Genomic DNA, 16,721 nt, shown 5'->3' on the forward strand with positions numbered 1-16,721 from the left:
CTACACCCTGCTCTGCTCGCCGTCTCCCTGCTCTGTCTGCCTTCTCTACACCCTGCTCTGCTCGCCGTCTCCCTGCTCTGTCTGCCTTCTCTACACCCTGCTCTGCTCGCCGTCTCCCTGCTCTGTCTGCCTTCTCTACACCCTGCTCTGCTCGCCGTCTCCCTGCTCTGTCTGCCTTCTCTACACCCTGCTCTGCTCGCCGTCTCCCTGCTCTGTCTGCCTTCTCTACACCCTGCTCTGCTCGCCGTCTCCCTGCTCTGTCTGCCTTCTCTACACCCTGCTCTGCTCGCCGTCTCCCTGCTCTGTCTGCCTTCTCTACACCCTGCTCTGCTCGCCGTCTCCCTGCTCGCCGTCTCCCTGCTCTGCTCGCCGTCTCCCTGCTCTGCTCTCTGTCTCCCTGCTCTGCTCTCTGCCTCCCTGCTCTGCTCTCTGTCTCCCTGTCACCCTGCTCTGCCCCCTGCTCTGTCTCCCTGCTCTGCTCCCTGCTCTGCTCTGTCTCCCTGCTCTCTCTCTCTGTCTCCCTGCTCTGTCTCTCTGCCTCCCTGTCACCCTGCTCTGCCCCCTGCTCTGTCTCCCTGCTCTGCTCCCTGCTCTATGCTCTGCTCTGCCTCCCTGCTCTGTCTCCCTGCTCTGCTCTCTGCCTCCCTGCTCTGCTCTCTGTCTCCCTGTCACCCTGCTCTGCCCCCTGCTCTGTCTCCCTGCTCCCTGCTCTGCTCTCTGTCTCCCTGCTCTGCTCTCTGTCTCCCTGCTCTGCTCTCTGCCTCCCTGTCACCCTGCTCTGCCCCCTGCTCTGTCTCCCTGCTCTGCTCCCTGCTCTATGCTCTGCTCTGTCTCCCTGCTCTCTGTCTCTTTGCTCTGCTCTCTGTCTCCCTGCTCTGTCTCTCTGCCTCCCTGCTCTGCTCTCTGCCTCCCTGCTCTGCTCTCTGTCTCCCTGTCACCCTGCTCTGCCTCTCTGCTCTGCTCCCTGTCTCCCTGCTCTGCTCCCTGTCTCTCTGCTCTGCTCCCTGTCTCTCTGCTCTGCTCCCTGTCTCTCTGCTCTGCTCCCTGCTCTGCTCCTTGTCTCTCTGCTCTCTGTCTCCCTGCTATGCTCTCTGCTCCCTGTCTCCCTGCTCTGCTCCCCTGTCTCTCTGCTCTCTGTCTCCCTACTATGCTCTCTGCTCCCTGTCTCCCTGCTCTGCTCCCCTGTCTCTCTGCTCCCCTGTCTCTCTGCTCTGCTCCCCTGTCTCTCTGCTCCCTGTCTCTCTGCTCCCTGTCTCCCTGCTCCTTGTCTCTCTGCTCTCTGTCTCCCTACTATGCTCTCTGCTCCCTGTCTCCCTGCTCTGCTCCCCTGTCTCTCTGCTCCCCTGTCTCTCTGCTCTGCTCCCCTGTCTCTCTGCTCCCTGTCTCTCTGCTCCCTGTCTCTCTGCTCCCTGTCTCTCTGCTCCCTGTCTCCCTGCTCTGCTCCTTGTCTCTCTGCTCTCTGTCTCCCTACTATGCTCTCTGCTCCCTGTCTCCCTGCTCTGCTCCCCTGTCTCTCTGCTCCCCTGTCTCTCTGCTCTGCTCCCCTGTCTCTCTGCTCCCTGTCTCTCTGCTCCCTGTCTCCCTGCTCTGCTCCCCTGCTCTCTGCTCCCCTGTCTCTCTGCTCCCCTGTCTCTCTTCTCTGTTCTCTGTCTCCCTGCTCTCTTGTCCCTGGATCTCTGCACCGGGATGGAGCGGAGCTGGGTCTATTGTTTTGCACAAGTCATGGTGCCAGTTCTTCACCTGCCAGTACAGCTGCTCCAGAATCTGCACAATGTATCTGAGGACAATCATGCTGCTCTGCTGGATTCCTTCATCTCTACCATCTTGTATCGGATGCTGCCTGTAGTGTTATATTAGGGTTGGTTACCTGCAATCCTATAAAACCCCACTAATATCACATTGGGTTGTGCACGATGACAAAGCCAAGTCAGCACCGTTCTCAGATGACATCTGCCATTCAATACGCTATAGCGTGACTGGTGATCTGTACGTAAATTTGACCTATTTAACCCTTTAAATGTCATCATGTAAAGATGCAGGAATTTATTCTGATGGAATCTAGGACGACGGCCCAAGGGGAAAGACTTCTCAGTGATGTCAGATGTAAGGTGACATGTGGAAAACCAGCAGAGCAGGACGGCGACCCAAATCAATGTCACATCTCCATAAAGGAAAGGAGGATGCAACCTGCTACAAGAGATGCCAGGATGCAAGAACTGCAGAGATGTAGAGACGCTGGCAGGATGGGCAGCAGCGGTGCAGGTGCAGCAGAACCCAGTGATCCCTTCATGCAGCATCTTCATCTCTCTCCCATCCCCCACTCCTTATATCACAGACACATTACCTGGTCATACCTACACCTGCTGTGCCCTCCTCCATCCCTGGTGCCCCCACCGCCCCTCTGTACCTACCTGCTCAGCTGCCGCCTGTCACTTGTCTCTGCCTGTATCTCCACTTTACATGGAAGGATTTGGTGCAGGGCTGTGGAGGGGGAGCTGGAGCTGGAGGGGAGGGGGACAGCGAAGGGGGATCCACATGTGCAGAGCACAAAATCATGGACAGGTAATGAAGTGCCGGATTTACACAAATTCTCCGGAGGGTTTTAGTCTGTGTTGTTCCTACTGGGAAAAAAATTGCAAGAAATTAAAAGAAAATGTGACAATTTCTATTTACAGACATGACACAATGTATCGCAGTGTATATATGTATATAGTCATGGCTGGGGTGTGCAGTTACGTATTGTGCTGGCTCAATGGCACGATCGCCGCTGCCAGTGGTCATAGGGGGCGATGCCAGGTACAAACAGGGTCTTCAGTAGGAGAAAAGGCGGATTGCACATTGCTAAATGATTTATTAATCCGGAAGAAAGCAGAATCGGGCTGAACACTGGAGGAATAATGCTACGGAAGGGGCAGACGTATGAAGAGTCATTGAGCGTGAAGCTGAAAATGTGTTTGTACCAGAAGATACAGACAAGACCCTGAAAAAGCCCAAAATACACAGAAACTGCAGCTCAAGACGCAGCACAACCTGCAGAAAGAACCATGAATACACCCGCAAGAGCAGAAAGAACCATGAATACACCCGCAAGAGCAAAAAGAACCAGGAATACACCCGCAAGAGCAGAAAGAACCAGGAATACACCCGCAAGAGCAGAAAGAACCAGGAATACACCCGCAAGAGCAGAAAGAACCAGGAATACACCCGCAAGAGCAGAAAGAACCAGGAATACACCCGCAAGAGCAGAAAGAACCATGAATACACCCGCAAGAGCAAAAAGAACCAGGAATACACCCGCAAGAGCAGAAAGAACCATGAATACACGCAAGAGCAGAAAGAACCATGAATACACCCGCAAGAGCAGAAAGAACCAGGAATACACCCGCAAGAGCAGAAAGAACCAGGAATACACCCGCAAGAGCAGAAAGAACCAGGAATACCCGCAAGAGCAGAAAGAACCATGAATACACGCAAGAGCAGAAAGAACCATGAATACCCGCAAGAGCAGAAAGAACCATGAATACACCCGCAAGAGCAGAAAGAACCATGAATACACCCGCAAGAGCAGAAAGAACCAGGAATACACCCGCAAGAGCAGAAAGAACCAGGAATACACCCGCAAGAGCAGAAAGAACCAGGAATACACCCGCAAGAGCAGAAAGAACCAGGAATACACCCGCAAGAGCAGAAAGAACCAGGAATACACCCGCAAGAGCAGAAAGAACCAGGAATACACCCGCAAGAGCAGAAAGAACCATGAATACACCCGCAAGAGCAGAAAGAACCATGAATACACCCGCAAGAGCAGAAAGAACCAGGAATACACCCGCAAGAGCAGAAAGAACCAGGAATACACCCGCAAGAGCAGAAAGAACCATGAATACACCCGCAAGAGCAGAAAGAACCTTGAATACACCCGCAAGAGCAGAAAGAACCTTGAATACACCCGCAAGAGCAGAAAGAACCATGAATACCCGCAAGAGCAGAAAGAACCATGAATACCCGCAAGAGCAGAAAGAACCATGAATACCCGCAAGAGCAGAAAGAACCATGAATACCCGCAAGAGCAGAAAGAACCATGAATACCCGCAAGAGCTGAAAGAACCATGAATACACGCAAGGGCAGAAAGAACCTTGAATACCCGCAAGAGCAGAAAGAACCATGAATACACCCGCAAGGGCAGAAAGAACCATGAATACACCCGCAAGAGCAGAAAGAACCATGAATACACCCGCAAGAGCAGAAAGAACCATGAATACACCCGCAAGAGCAGAAAGAACCATGAATACACCCGCAAGAGCAGAAAGAACCATGAATACACCCGCAAGAGCAGAAAGAACCATGAATACACCCGCAAGAGCAGAAAGAACCATGAATACACCCGCAAGAGCAGAAAGAACCATGAATACACCCGCAAGAGCAGAAAGAACCATGAATACCCGCAAGAGCAGAAAGAACCATGAATACCCGCAAGAGCAGAAAGAACCATGAATACACGCAAGGGCAGAAAGAACCTTGAATACCCGCAAGAGCAGAAAGAACCACGAATCCCCGCAAGAGCAGAAAGAACCAGGAATACACCCGCAAGAGCAGAAAGAACCAGGAATACACCCGCAAGAGCAGAAAGAACCAGGAATACCCGCAAGAGCAAAAAGAACCATAAATACCCGCAAGAGCAGAAAGAACCATAAATACCCGCAAGAGCAGAAAGAACCATAAATACCCGCAAGAGCAGAAAGAACCATAAATACCCGCAAGAGCAGAAAGAACCAGGAATACACCCGCAAGAGCAGAAAGAACCAGGAATACCCGCAAGAGCAGAAAGAACCAGGAATACCCGCAAGAGCAGAAAGAACCAGGAATACACCCGCAAGAGCAGAAAGAACCATGAATACACCTGCAAGAGCAGAAAGAACCACGAATACCCGCAAGAGCAGAAAGAACCACGAATACCCGCAAGAGCAGAAAGAACCACGAATACCCGCAAGAGCAGAAAGAACCACGAATACCCGCAAGAGCAGAAAGAACCACGAATACTCGCAAGAGCAGAAAGAACCACGAATACACCCGCAAGAGCAGAAAGAACCACGAATACACCCGCAAGAGCAGAAAGAACCACGAATACACCCGCAATAGCAGAAAGAACCACGAATACACCCGCAAGAGCAGAAAGAACCACGAATACCCGCAAGAGCAGAAAGAACCACGAATACACCCGCAAGAGCAGAAAGAACCACGAATACACCCGCAAGAGCAGAAAGAACCACGAATACACCCTCAAGAGCAGAAAGAACCACGAATACACCCGCAAGAGCAGAAAACCACGAATACACCCGCAAGAGCAGAAAGAACCACGAATACACCCGCAAGAGCAGAAAGAACCACGAATACACCCGCAAGAGCAGAAAGAACCACGAATACCCGCAAGAGCAGAAAGAACCACGAATACACGCAAGAGCAGAAAGAACCACGAATACACGCAAGAGCAGAAAGAACCACGAATACACGCAAGAGCAGAAAGAACCACGAATACTCGCAAGAGCAGAAAGAACCACGAATACACCCGCAAGAGCAGAAAGAACCACGAATACTCGCAAGAGCAGAAAGAACCACGAATACACCCGCAAGAGCAGAAAGAACCACGAATACACCCGCAAGAGCAGAAAGAACCACGAATACACCCGCAAGAGCAGAAAGAACCACGAATACACCCGCAAGAGCAGAAAGAACCACGAATACACCCGCAAGAGCAGAAAGAACCACGAATACACCCGCAAGAGCAGAAAGAACCACGAATACACCCGCAAGAGCAGAAAGAACCACGAATACACCCGCAAGAGCAGAAAGAACCACGAATACACCCGCAAGAGCAGAAAGAACCACGAATACACCCGCAAGAGCAGAAAGAACCACGAATACACCCGCAAGAGCAGAAAGAGCCACGAATACACCCGCAAGAGCAGAAAGAACCACGAATACACCCGCAAGAGCAGAAAGAACCACGAATACACCCGCAAGAGCAGAAAGAACCACGAATACACCCGCAAGAGCAGAAAGAACCACGAATACACCCGCAAGAGCAGAAAGAACCACGAATACACCCGCAAGAGCAGAAAGAACCACGAATACACCCGCAAGAGCAGAAAACTCACAAATCAGCTGAAAACACAGAAAGCAGAAGATACAAAAACACATACACATTACTGAACAACAAGGTAACACACTAACACACACACACACCAAGTGTACATATATACACCACTAGGGAAATCTCATTTAATATAAATGTATACACCCACACACCTTCCAGCAGTCCCAAATCCAGTCCTGAATTTGCATGTCCTGTTGACCTGGAAGGCTAAGATCCAGGCTTCAACTGCATCTGTGTCCACCACTAAGGGGAGCTCACTACATACAAATTTGTATAACCACCACTAGGGGGAGCTCACTGCATACAGATTTTCTATATATGGTGACCTCCCCCTAGTGGTGGCTGTATAAATCTGTATGTAGTGAGCTCCCCCTAGTGGTGGTTGTATAAATCTGTATGTAGTGAGCTCCCTCTAGTGGTGGCTGTATAAATCTGTATGCAGTGAGCTCCCTTAGTGGTGGCTGTATAAATCTGTATGTAGTGAGCTCCCTCTAGTGGTGGCTGTATAAATCTGTTTGTAGTGAGCTCCCCCTAGTGGTGGCTCTATAAATCTGTATGTAGTGAGCTAGCTCCATCTAGTGGTGGCTCTATAAATCTGTATGCAGTGAGCTCCCCCTAGTGGTGATTATAAATCTGTACGCAGTGATTTCCCCCTAGTGGTGGCTGTGTGTAGTGCGCTCCCCCTAGTGGTGGTTGTATAAATCTGTTTGTAGTGAGCTCCCCCTAGTGGTGGCTCTAAAAATCTGTATGTAGCGAGCTCCCACTAGTGATAATCTTATAAATCTGTATATAGTGAGCTCCCCCTAGTGGTAACCTTATAAATCTGTATGTAGTGAGCTCCCCCTAGTGGTGGCTGTATAAGTCTGTATGTAGTGAGCTCCCTCTAGTGGTCGCTGTATAAATCTGTATGTAGTGAGCTCCCCCTAGTGGTGGCTGTATAAGTCTGTATGTAGGGAGCTACCTCTAGTGGTTGCTGTATAAATCTGAATGTAGTGAGCTCCCCCAAGTGGTGGCTGTATAAGTCTGTATGTAGTGAGCTACCTCTAGTGGTGGCTGTATAAATCTGTATGTAGTGAGCTCCCTCTAGTGGTGGCTGTATAAATCTGTATCTAGTGAGCTCCCCTAGTGATGGCTGTATAAATCTGTATGTAGTGAGCTCCCCCTAGTGGTGACTATAAATCTGTACGCAGTGAGTTCCTCCTAGTGGTGGCTGTGTGTAGTGTGCTCCCCCTAGTGGTGGCTGTATAAATCTGTTTGCAGTGAAGGGGGTATGTGAAGGGGGTGCAGAGGTGGCAGTAAATGGGTGGGCATACAAGCCTGGCATGACTAGCTATGAAGGGTGCAAAGTGGGCAGTCACCCTCTGGTCTTTCGTAGGGATAGCCATGCCTATTTGTGGCAAGTTGTGTGTAAGGGTGGTACTCGGGCTCTGTTATAAGGGTGGGCATGCCTGGCATCTGATCATGGTGTAGGGGTGGGCATGACTGGCAGCAGACCCTGGTGGAGGGGTGGGCATGACTGGCATCAGATCCTGGTGGCGGGGTAGGCATGACTGGAATCAGACCCCGGTGTAGGGGAGGGCATGTCTGGCATCAGACCCTGGTGGAGGGGTGGACATGCCTGGCATCAGACCCTGGTGGAGGGGTGGACATACCTAGCATCAGCCCCTGGTGGAGGGGTGGACATACCTAGCATCAGCCCCTGGTGGAGGGGTGGACATACCTAGCATCAGCCCCTAGTTTAGGGGTGGGCATGTCCGGCGTCAGACCCTGGTGTAGGTAGGCCTGGCATCAGACTCTGGCATAGGGCTGGACATATCTGGCATCAGACCCTAGCGTAGGGGTGGGCATGCCTGGCATCAGACTCTGGCGGAGGGGGAAGGCCTGGCATCAGACCCTGTCGTGGGGGGGCAGGCCTTGTATCAGACCCTGTCGTGGGGAGGGGGCAGGCTTGGCATCAGTCCCTGGCGGAGAGGGGGGGCGGGCCTGGCATCAGACCCTGGTGGAGGGGTGGGCATGCTTGGCATCAGACTCTGGTGTAAGGGTGGGCATGCCTGGCATTAGACCCTAGCGTATGGGTGGGCATGTCTGGCATCAGACCCTAGCGTAGGGGTGGGCATGTCTGGCATCAGACCCTGGCGTAGGGGGATGGGGAAGGGCCTTGCATCAGACCCTGGCATAGGGGAGGGCAGGCCTTGCATCAGACCCTGGCATATGGGGGGGGACAGGCTTGGCATCAGACCCTGGAGTAGGGGGGGCAGGCTTGGCATCAGACCCTAGCGGAGAGGGGGGCGGGCCTGGCATCAGACCCTGGCGTAGGGGGGGGCAGGCCTTGCATCAGATCCTGGCTTGGGGGGGGGCAGGCTTGGCATCAGACCCTGTCGTGGGGGGCAGGCCTTGCATCAGACCCTGTCGTGGGGGGGGCAGGCTTGGCATCCGTCCCTGGCGTGGGGGGGGCAGGCTTGGCATCAGTCCCTGGCGGAGAGGGGGGGCGGGCCTGGCATCAGACCCTGGTGGAGGGGTGGGCATGCCTGGCATCAGACTCTGGTGTAAGGGTGGGCATGCCTGGCATTAGACCCTAGCGTAGGGGTGGGCATGTCTGGCATCAGACCCTGGCATAGGGGGGGGCAGGCCTTGCATCAGACCCTGGCATATGGGGGGGGGGGGGACAGGCTTGGCATCAGACCCTGGCATAGGGGGGGCAGGCTTGGCATCAGACCCTAGCGGAGAGGGGGGCGGGCCTGGCATCAGACCCTGGCGTAGGTGGGGGCAGGCCTTGCATCAGACCCTGGCGGGGGGGGGCAGGCCTTGCATCAGACCCTGGCGGGGGGGGGGGGCAGGCTTGGCATCAGTCCCTAGCGGAGGGGGGCGGGCCTGGCATCAGACCCTGGCGTAGGTGGGGGCAGGCCTTGCATCAGATCCTGGCTTGGGGGGGCAGGCTTGGCATCAGACCCTGGTGGAGAGGTGGACATGCCTGGCATCAGACCCTGGCGTAGGGGGGGCAGGCCTTGCATCAGATCCTGGTGTGGGGGGGGGCATGCCTGGCATAAGTCCCAGGTGGAGGGGTGGGCACACCTGGCATAAGTCCCAGGTGGAGGGGTGGGCATGTCTGGCATCAGACCCTGGTGGAAGGGTGGGCATGTCTCTCATCAGACCCTGGTGTAGGGGTGGACAGGCCTGGCATCAGACCCTGGTGGAGGGGTGGACATGCCTGGCATCAGACCCTGGCGTAGGGGGGGGCAGGCCTTGCATCAGACCCTGGCGTAGGGGGGAGCAGGCCTTGCATCAGACCCTGGTGTGGGGGGGGGGGCATGCCTGGCATCAGACCCTGGTGTGGGGGGGGGGCATGCCTGGCATAAGTCCCAGGTGGAGGGGTGGGCATGCCTGGCATAAGTCCCAGGTGGAGGGGTGGGCATGTCTGGCATCAGACCCTCGTGGAAGGGTGGGCATGTCTCTCATCAGACCCTGGTGTAGGGGTGGGCAGGCCTGGCATCAGACCCAGGTGGAGCGGGGGGGGGGGGCAGGCCTGGCATCAGACCCTGGTGGAGCAGGGGGGGGGGGGCATGCATGGAGACAACACCATCACAACAGCCAGGCTCTGAAAGTGGCCAGTAACTACGGCAACTGAGCGCGCCATCCATTACCGCAGAGAAGAAAGAACTTTGGTTTTATCACTATGGGTGACTGCTAAGGAGAGAGGAAAAGCCGCGGGGTGACAAACCCCATGTGACCTAGTACGGCCGCCAATGGCAGCGATCAGACAGCTACTTCCTGTCCGAGAGGTGAGGAGGAGGACGGGCCACAGACAGCAGATCCAGAACCAGAGGCCAGGGGGAGGACGGGCCACAGACAGCAGATCCAGGACCAGAGGCCAAGAGGAGGAGGAGGAGGACGGGCCACAGACAGCAGATCCAGAACCAGAGGCCAGGAGGAGGACGGGCCACAGACAGCAGATCCAGGACCAGAGGCCAAGAGGAGGAGGAGGAGGAGGAGGACGGGCCACAGACAGCAGATCCAGGACCAGAGGCCAAGAGGAGGAGGAGGAGGAGGACGGGCCACAGACAGCAGATCCAGAACCAGAGGCCAGGAGGAGGACGGGCCACAGACAACAGATCCAGGACCAGAGGTGAGGAGGAGAAGGAGGATGGGCCACAGACAGCAGATCCAGGACCAGAGGTGAGGAGGACGGGCCACAGACAACAGATCCAGGATCAGAGGTGAGGAGGACGGGCCACAGACAACAGATCCAGGACCAGAGGTGAGGAGAACGGGCCACAGACAACAGATCCAAGACCAGAGGTGAGGAAGAGGATGGACCACAGACAGCAGATCCAGGACTAGAGGTGAGGAGGAGAAGGAGGATGGGCCAAAGACAGCAGATCCAGGACCAGAGGTGAGGAGGAGAAGGAGGATGGGCCACAGACAGCAGATCCAGGACCAGAGGTGAGGAGAAGGAGGATGGGCCAAAGACAGCAGATCCAGGACCAGAGGTGAGGAGGAGAAGGAGGATGGGCCACAGACAGCAGATCCAGGACCAGAGGTGAGGAGGATGGGCCACAGACAACAGATTCAGGACCAGAGGTGAGGAGGACGGGCTACAGACAACAGATCCAGGACCAGAGGTGGTGAGGAGGACGGGCCACAGACAAGGTCCAGGACCAGAGAAAAATCAGATGGGGTTAATCCTATTACTACTCCCCCTTCTGAGACCAGTGAGCTGGATGATCCTCCACCCGCCGCCATGTCTTCATCCATGGGTTGTAGGGTAATAATGGTGGGGGCCATCCTGGGCTGGCATCTTGTAGGTCTCAGGCAGGTTTGGATTTGCTTCTTGTATTAATACAAAGTGCACAATGAACATATATTTTTTTATAAAAGGCAAAATCATCCCTCGCTGATCCCCCACCGCCCTCAATAAGTCGCTCCCTGAGGTCCTTGCCGGTCTCTGCTCCGCTCCTGCCCTTGACAGACAGGAAATAACTGCTCAGCCAATCAGAGGCTGAGGCGGGGCACCAGTGAGGTCAGTGATTGGCTGAGAAGTCTGTGTTTAGAGCCTGGACGATCCCTGGATCCAATCACCTCCTGTGACATAAATCTCTGCTGTGGATTTTGTGTTACTGATTTTGTCGCAGATCGGCTGTAAATCTGAAACACAAACTAAAAGTGTAGTCTTTGACGCAGATTTGCTGCAGTTTTAGCATGTGCTCTGCAAAGTATGAAATGCGCAGCAGAAACTACCGGGCCGCACAGTATGAAATGCGCAGCAGAAACTACCGGGCCGCACAGTATGAAATGCGCAGCAGAAACTACCGGGCCGCACAGTATGAAATGCGCAGCAGAAACTACCGGGCCGCACAGTATGAAATGCGCAGCAGAAACTACCGGGCCGCACAGTATGAAATGCGCAGCAGAAACTACCGGGCCGCACAGTATGAAATGCGCAGCAGAAACTACCGGGCCGCACAGCATGAAATGCGCAGCAGAAACTACCGGGCCGCACAGTATGAAATGCGCAGCAGAAACTACCGGGCCGCACAGTATGAAATGCGCAGCAGAAACTACCGGGCCGCACAGTATGAAATGCGCAGCAGAAACTACCGGGCCGCACAGTATGAAATCCGCAGCAGAAACTACCGGGCCGCACAGTATGAAATCCGCAGCAGAAACTACCGGGCCGCACAGTATGAAATGCGCAGCAGAAACTACCGGGCCGCACAGTATGAAATGCGCAGCAGAAACTACCGGGCCGCACAGTATGAAATGCGCAGCAGAAACTACCGGGCCGCACAGTATGAAATGCGCAGCAGAAACTACCGGGCCGCACAGTATGAAATGCGCAGCAGAAACTACCGGGCCGCACAGTATGAAATGCGCAGCAGAAACTACCGGGCCGCACAGTATGAAATGCGCAGCAGAAACTACCGGGCCGCACAGCATGAAATCCGCAGCAGAATCTACCGGGCCGCACAGCATGAAATCCGCAGCAGAAACTACCGGGCCGCACAGTATGAAATCCGCAGCAGAATCTACCGGGCCGCACAGCATGAAATCCGCAGCAGAAACTACCGGGCCGCACAGTATGAAATCCGCAGCAGAATCTACCGGGCCGCACAGTATGAAATCCGCAGCAGAAACTACCGGGCCGCACAGTATGAAATCCGCAGCAGAATCTACCGGGCCGCACAGTATGAAATCCGCAGCAGAATCTACCGGGCTGCACAGTATGAAATCCGCAGCAGAAACTACCGGGCCGCACAGTATGAAATGCGCAGCAGAAACTACCGGGCCGCACAGTATGAAATGCGCAGCAGAAACTACCGGGCCGCACAGCATGAAATCCGCAGCAGAATCTACCGGGCCGCACAGTATGAAATCCGCAGCAGAATCTACCGGGCCGCACAGCATGAAATCCGCAGCAGAAACTACCGGGCCGCACAGTATGAAATCCGCAGCAGAATCTACCGGGCCGCACAGTATGAAATCCGCAGCAGAATCTACCGGGCTGCACAGTATGAAATCCGCAGCAGAATCTACCGGGCCGCACAGTATGAAATCCGCAGCAGAAACTACCGGGCCGCACAGTATGAAATCCGCTCCATAGGTCAAATCGTGATACAGATCTTTTTCCTGCCTGCAGATCTGGGTGGAAAATCTGTACCAAATCTGCCATGTGTGAACACTCCCTCATGGGGTCATTGGAACCAGTGTATCAATGAAAACCAGACAAAGTTTGCTCTCCGGTGTTATATAACGACCAGTGGTGCCAACTACGGGCGCCTCATGTATACAGGATATATTTATTAGTGCACTGACCGGACGCCCCAATATCGCTGCACAAGTGGGTAACAGTTGGAATTCAGCTGCTGCATCTGCACCCATTATTGCAGCAATCAGGCATTTCAGTGCAAGGGTTCCCGGAGGAAAGAGGGCCACCCTGTCACTGTGCCGGCGGGTCCCTGGAGGAAAGATGGCCACCCTGTCACTGAGCCGACGGGTCCCCGGAGGAAAGATGGCCACCCTGTCACTGAGCTGGCGAGTCCCGGAAGAAAAAGAGCCACCCTGTCACTGTGCCGGCGGGTCCCTGGAGGAAAGATGGCCACCCTGTCACTGAGCCGGCGGGTCCCAGGAGGAAAGATGGCCACCCTGTCACTGAGGCGGCGGGACCCCGGAGGAAAGATGGCCACCCTCTCATGGTCCCCGGAGGAAATATGGCCACTCTGTCATGGTCTCCGGCGGGTCACTAGAGGAATGATGGCCACCCTGTCATGGTCCCTGGCGGGTCACTAGAGGAATGATGGCCGCTCTGTCACAGTTTTGATCTGTACATAATGAATGTTTATTAAAAAGGAAAATTATATTGAATCGTAAACAAAATGTGTACAAATTAAACTCTCCCCGATCCCCCGAAGAGCGAAACGCGGCAGGTGCAGGCCGGGGTCACATTAATAAAATCTCTTCTGTTCATAGACGTAGCTCTTTCCAGCAGGAACTTTGCGGAAAAACAGGCTGTTACCCCGATTTGTGTTTCCCTAAAAAACAAAAAGGTCAACAGCATGAATATACGGCCTCCGCAGTATACAGACACTCCCAGCAGTATACAGACACCCTCCACCTCCACAGTACACGGAGGTCTCACACCCTACTGCAATGATACAGACTGACACCTGCTATAGGGCATGCGGCACTGGAGGACACCATGGACGGCAATGCCCTGGAGAGTAACCTTCCTGGCTGTGGTCAGACTCTGGTGATCGGGAGGATTTGGGTGAGGAGGGTCCGGACGCCGCTGGGGGCATTATTTTTTTATTTTTATCTTTTAATGCAGGTCATTTCAGCTAACGATTATTTTTATGATAAGGTTTCATTACAAATGTTGTGGTTCGACTTCTACATCCTCCATCACATAGTAGACTGCAGAATGAGTCACCAGTCCATCCATCAGCGAGCTCCTTCTCCCGCTTAACCTCAACCATCTTGTAAGTGGATTTTCCGAAGACAGGATGGTTACAGAGAACAAGCTCACTGACTGATCGCTGGTAACTCAGTCTTCAGTCTATGTACAGTGATACATAGAGGCTGCGGACGACAAACGCTAACAAATTTGTCATGAAATCGTATTGTGAAATGGATTTTTTTTATTTTTTTTTTTTAGCCAAAATCAGAAGAATAAGGAAGTTGTTCAGGCTCCAAAACAAAACTTACCAGCAAAGAGGCTTAAAATAATAAAATCTGCCACCAAGTTTCTGTCACCTCCGTAGATCCAGTGCGGGACGCTCCTGTGGTCTGAGCTTAAACTGGAAGCAAAATGGTCTCATCCTTGAATTAACTGACCACTGCTGCCTGTGACTGGCTGCAGTGCTGACTGATATGCCGCTCCAGCCATCTGCCCACTGTAGCCAATCACAGATCACAGCAGTCTAGTGACCAAAGAACGAGATCTCATCACTTCTGGTCCCGGCGCAGAGCACAGGAGCGTCCAAGGACAAAACGATTGGGCATGCTGAAATCCAACTACCCGATCCTCATCTCCCCTCACAGAACTCATCGATGCAGAACCGTCCGGGGGCAAAAACTCACAGGTTCAGGGGACTTTTCAAAATGTTTATAGGGCCTGAAAATAAAAGTCAAGAAAAAAAACAACCCAAAATGTGTCTTTACCTCTTTGCTGAGCTGACTCCAGCAATCCATCCAGGAGGAGTAGACGGGAGCGTAGGGGAGGCAGCCGCCAGCGAGCCTGAAACCGCAAGCGTCAGTCCATCATAAGACGTGAGCAACACAGGAGGAGAGCCACGCAGAGCATAACACCCCCCGCAGAGGATAGCCCCGCAGAGCATAACACCCCCCGCAGAGGATAACCCCGCAGAGCATAACACCCCCCGCAGAGGATAACCCCGAAGAGCATGACACCCCCCGCAGAGGATAACCCCGCAGAGCATGACACCCCCCGCAGAGTATAACCCCGCAGAGCATGACACCCCCCGCAGAGCATAACACCCCCCGCAGAGGATAACCCCGAAGAGCATGACACCCCCCGCAGAGTATAACCCCGCAGAGCATGACACCCCCCGCAGAGCATACGCCTCCCGCAGAGGATAACCCCGCAGAGCATAATACCCCCCGCAGAGGATAACCCCGCAGAGTATACGCCTCCCGCAGAGTATAACCCCGCAGAGCATACGCCTCCCGCAGAGGATAACCCCACAGAGGATAACCCCGCAGAGCATAACACCCCCCGCAGAGGATAACCCCGCAGAGCATAACACCCCCCGCATAGGATAACCCCGCAGAGCATAACACCCCCTGCAGAGCATAACACCCCCTGCAGAGCATAACACCCCCCGCAGAGGATAACCCCACAGAGCATAACACCCCCCGCAGAGGATAACCCCGCAGAGCATACGCCTCCCGCAGAGGATAACCCCGCAGAGCATAACACCCACCGCAGAGGATAACCCCGCAGAGCATAACACCCCCCGCAGAGGATAACCCCGCAGAGCATACGCCTCCCGCAGAGGATAAGCCTCCCGCAGAGCATAACCCCGCAGAGCATAACCCCGCAGAGCATGACACCCCCAGCAGAGGATAACCCCGCAGAGCATGACACCCCCCGCAGAGTATAACCACGCAGAGCATACGCCTCCCGCAGAGGATAACCCCGCAGAGCATAACACCCCCCGCAGAGGATAACCCCGCAGAGCATAACACCCCCCGCAGAGTATAACCACGCAGAGCATAACACCCCCCGCAGAGTATAACCACGCAGAGCATAACACCCCCCGCAGAGTATAACCACGCAGAGCATAACACCCCCCGCAGAGTATAACCACTGGCTGCAGTGCTGACTGATATGCCGCTCCAGCCATCTGCCCACTGCAGCCAATCACAGATCACAGCAGTCTAGTGATCCCCCAGCAGAGGATAACCCCGCAGAGCATAACACCCCCCGCAGAGGATAACCCCGCAGAGCATACGCCTCCCGCAGAGGATAACCCCGCAGAGCATAACACCCCCCGCAGAGGATAACCCCGCAGAGCATACGCCTCCCGCAGAGGATAACCCCGCAGAGCATAACACCCACCGCAGAGGATAACCCCGCAGAGCATAACACCCCCCGCAGAGGATAACCCCGCAGAGCATACGCCTCCCGCAGAGGATAACCCCGCAGAGCATACGCCTCCCGCAGAGGATAACCCCGCAGAGCATAACACCCACCGCAGAGGATAACCCCGCAGAGCATAACACCCCCCGCAGAGGATAACCCCGCAGAGCATACGCCTCCCGCAGAGGATAACCCCGCAGAGCATACGCCTCCCGCAGAGGATAACCCCGCAGAGCATACGCCTCCCGCAGAGCATAACCCCGCAGAGCATAACACCCCCGCAGAGGATAACCCCGCAGAGCATGACACCCCCCGCAGAGTATAACCCCGCAGAGCATGACACCCCCCGCAGAGTATAACCCCGCAGAGCATGACACCCCCCGCAGAGTATGACACCCCCCGCAGAGTATAACCCCGCAGAGCATACGCCTCCCGCAGAGGATAACCCCGCAGAGCATAACAACCCCCGCAGA

General features: G+C 54.6%; 2 protein-coding genes across 3 annotated transcripts in view; both read right to left on the reverse strand.

The window, feature by feature from the left end:
* C1QTNF4 (C1q and TNF related 4) overlaps nucleotides 1-2,558 on the reverse strand; it is a 66,912-nt gene extending 64,354 nt beyond the window's left edge. Inside the window, exon 1 of the mRNA XM_073658981.1 lies at nucleotides 2,412-2,558. The gene's annotated coding sequence lies outside the window, so the exon portion shown is untranslated. The remainder of the gene's footprint in view (nucleotides 1-2,411) is intronic.
* Nucleotides 2,559-13,461: 10,903 nt separating this feature from the next.
* The window catches only part of MTCH2 (mitochondrial carrier 2), a 39,030-nt gene continuing 35,770 nt past the window's right edge, over nucleotides 13,462-16,721 (reverse strand). For both annotated transcript variants that reach the window (XM_073658982.1, XM_073658983.1), the window contains exons 12-13: nucleotides 14,808-14,883; nucleotides 13,462-13,678 (exon numbers count right to left, since the gene is read on the reverse strand). In XM_073658982.1, the coding sequence (XP_073515083.1) occupies nucleotides 13,592-13,678; nucleotides 14,808-14,883 (163 nt within the window). In that variant the 3' untranslated portion in view covers nucleotides 13,462-13,591. The remainder of the gene's footprint in view (nucleotides 13,679-14,807; nucleotides 14,884-16,721) is intronic.

This window comes from Phyllobates terribilis, unplaced genomic scaffold, assembly GCF_046119375.1.
Source record: "Phyllobates terribilis strain yellow unplaced genomic scaffold, ASM4611937v1 Scaffold_13__5_contigs__length_258822181, whole genome shotgun sequence".
Lineage (NCBI taxonomy): Eukaryota > Metazoa > Chordata > Amphibia > Anura > Dendrobatidae > Phyllobates > Phyllobates terribilis.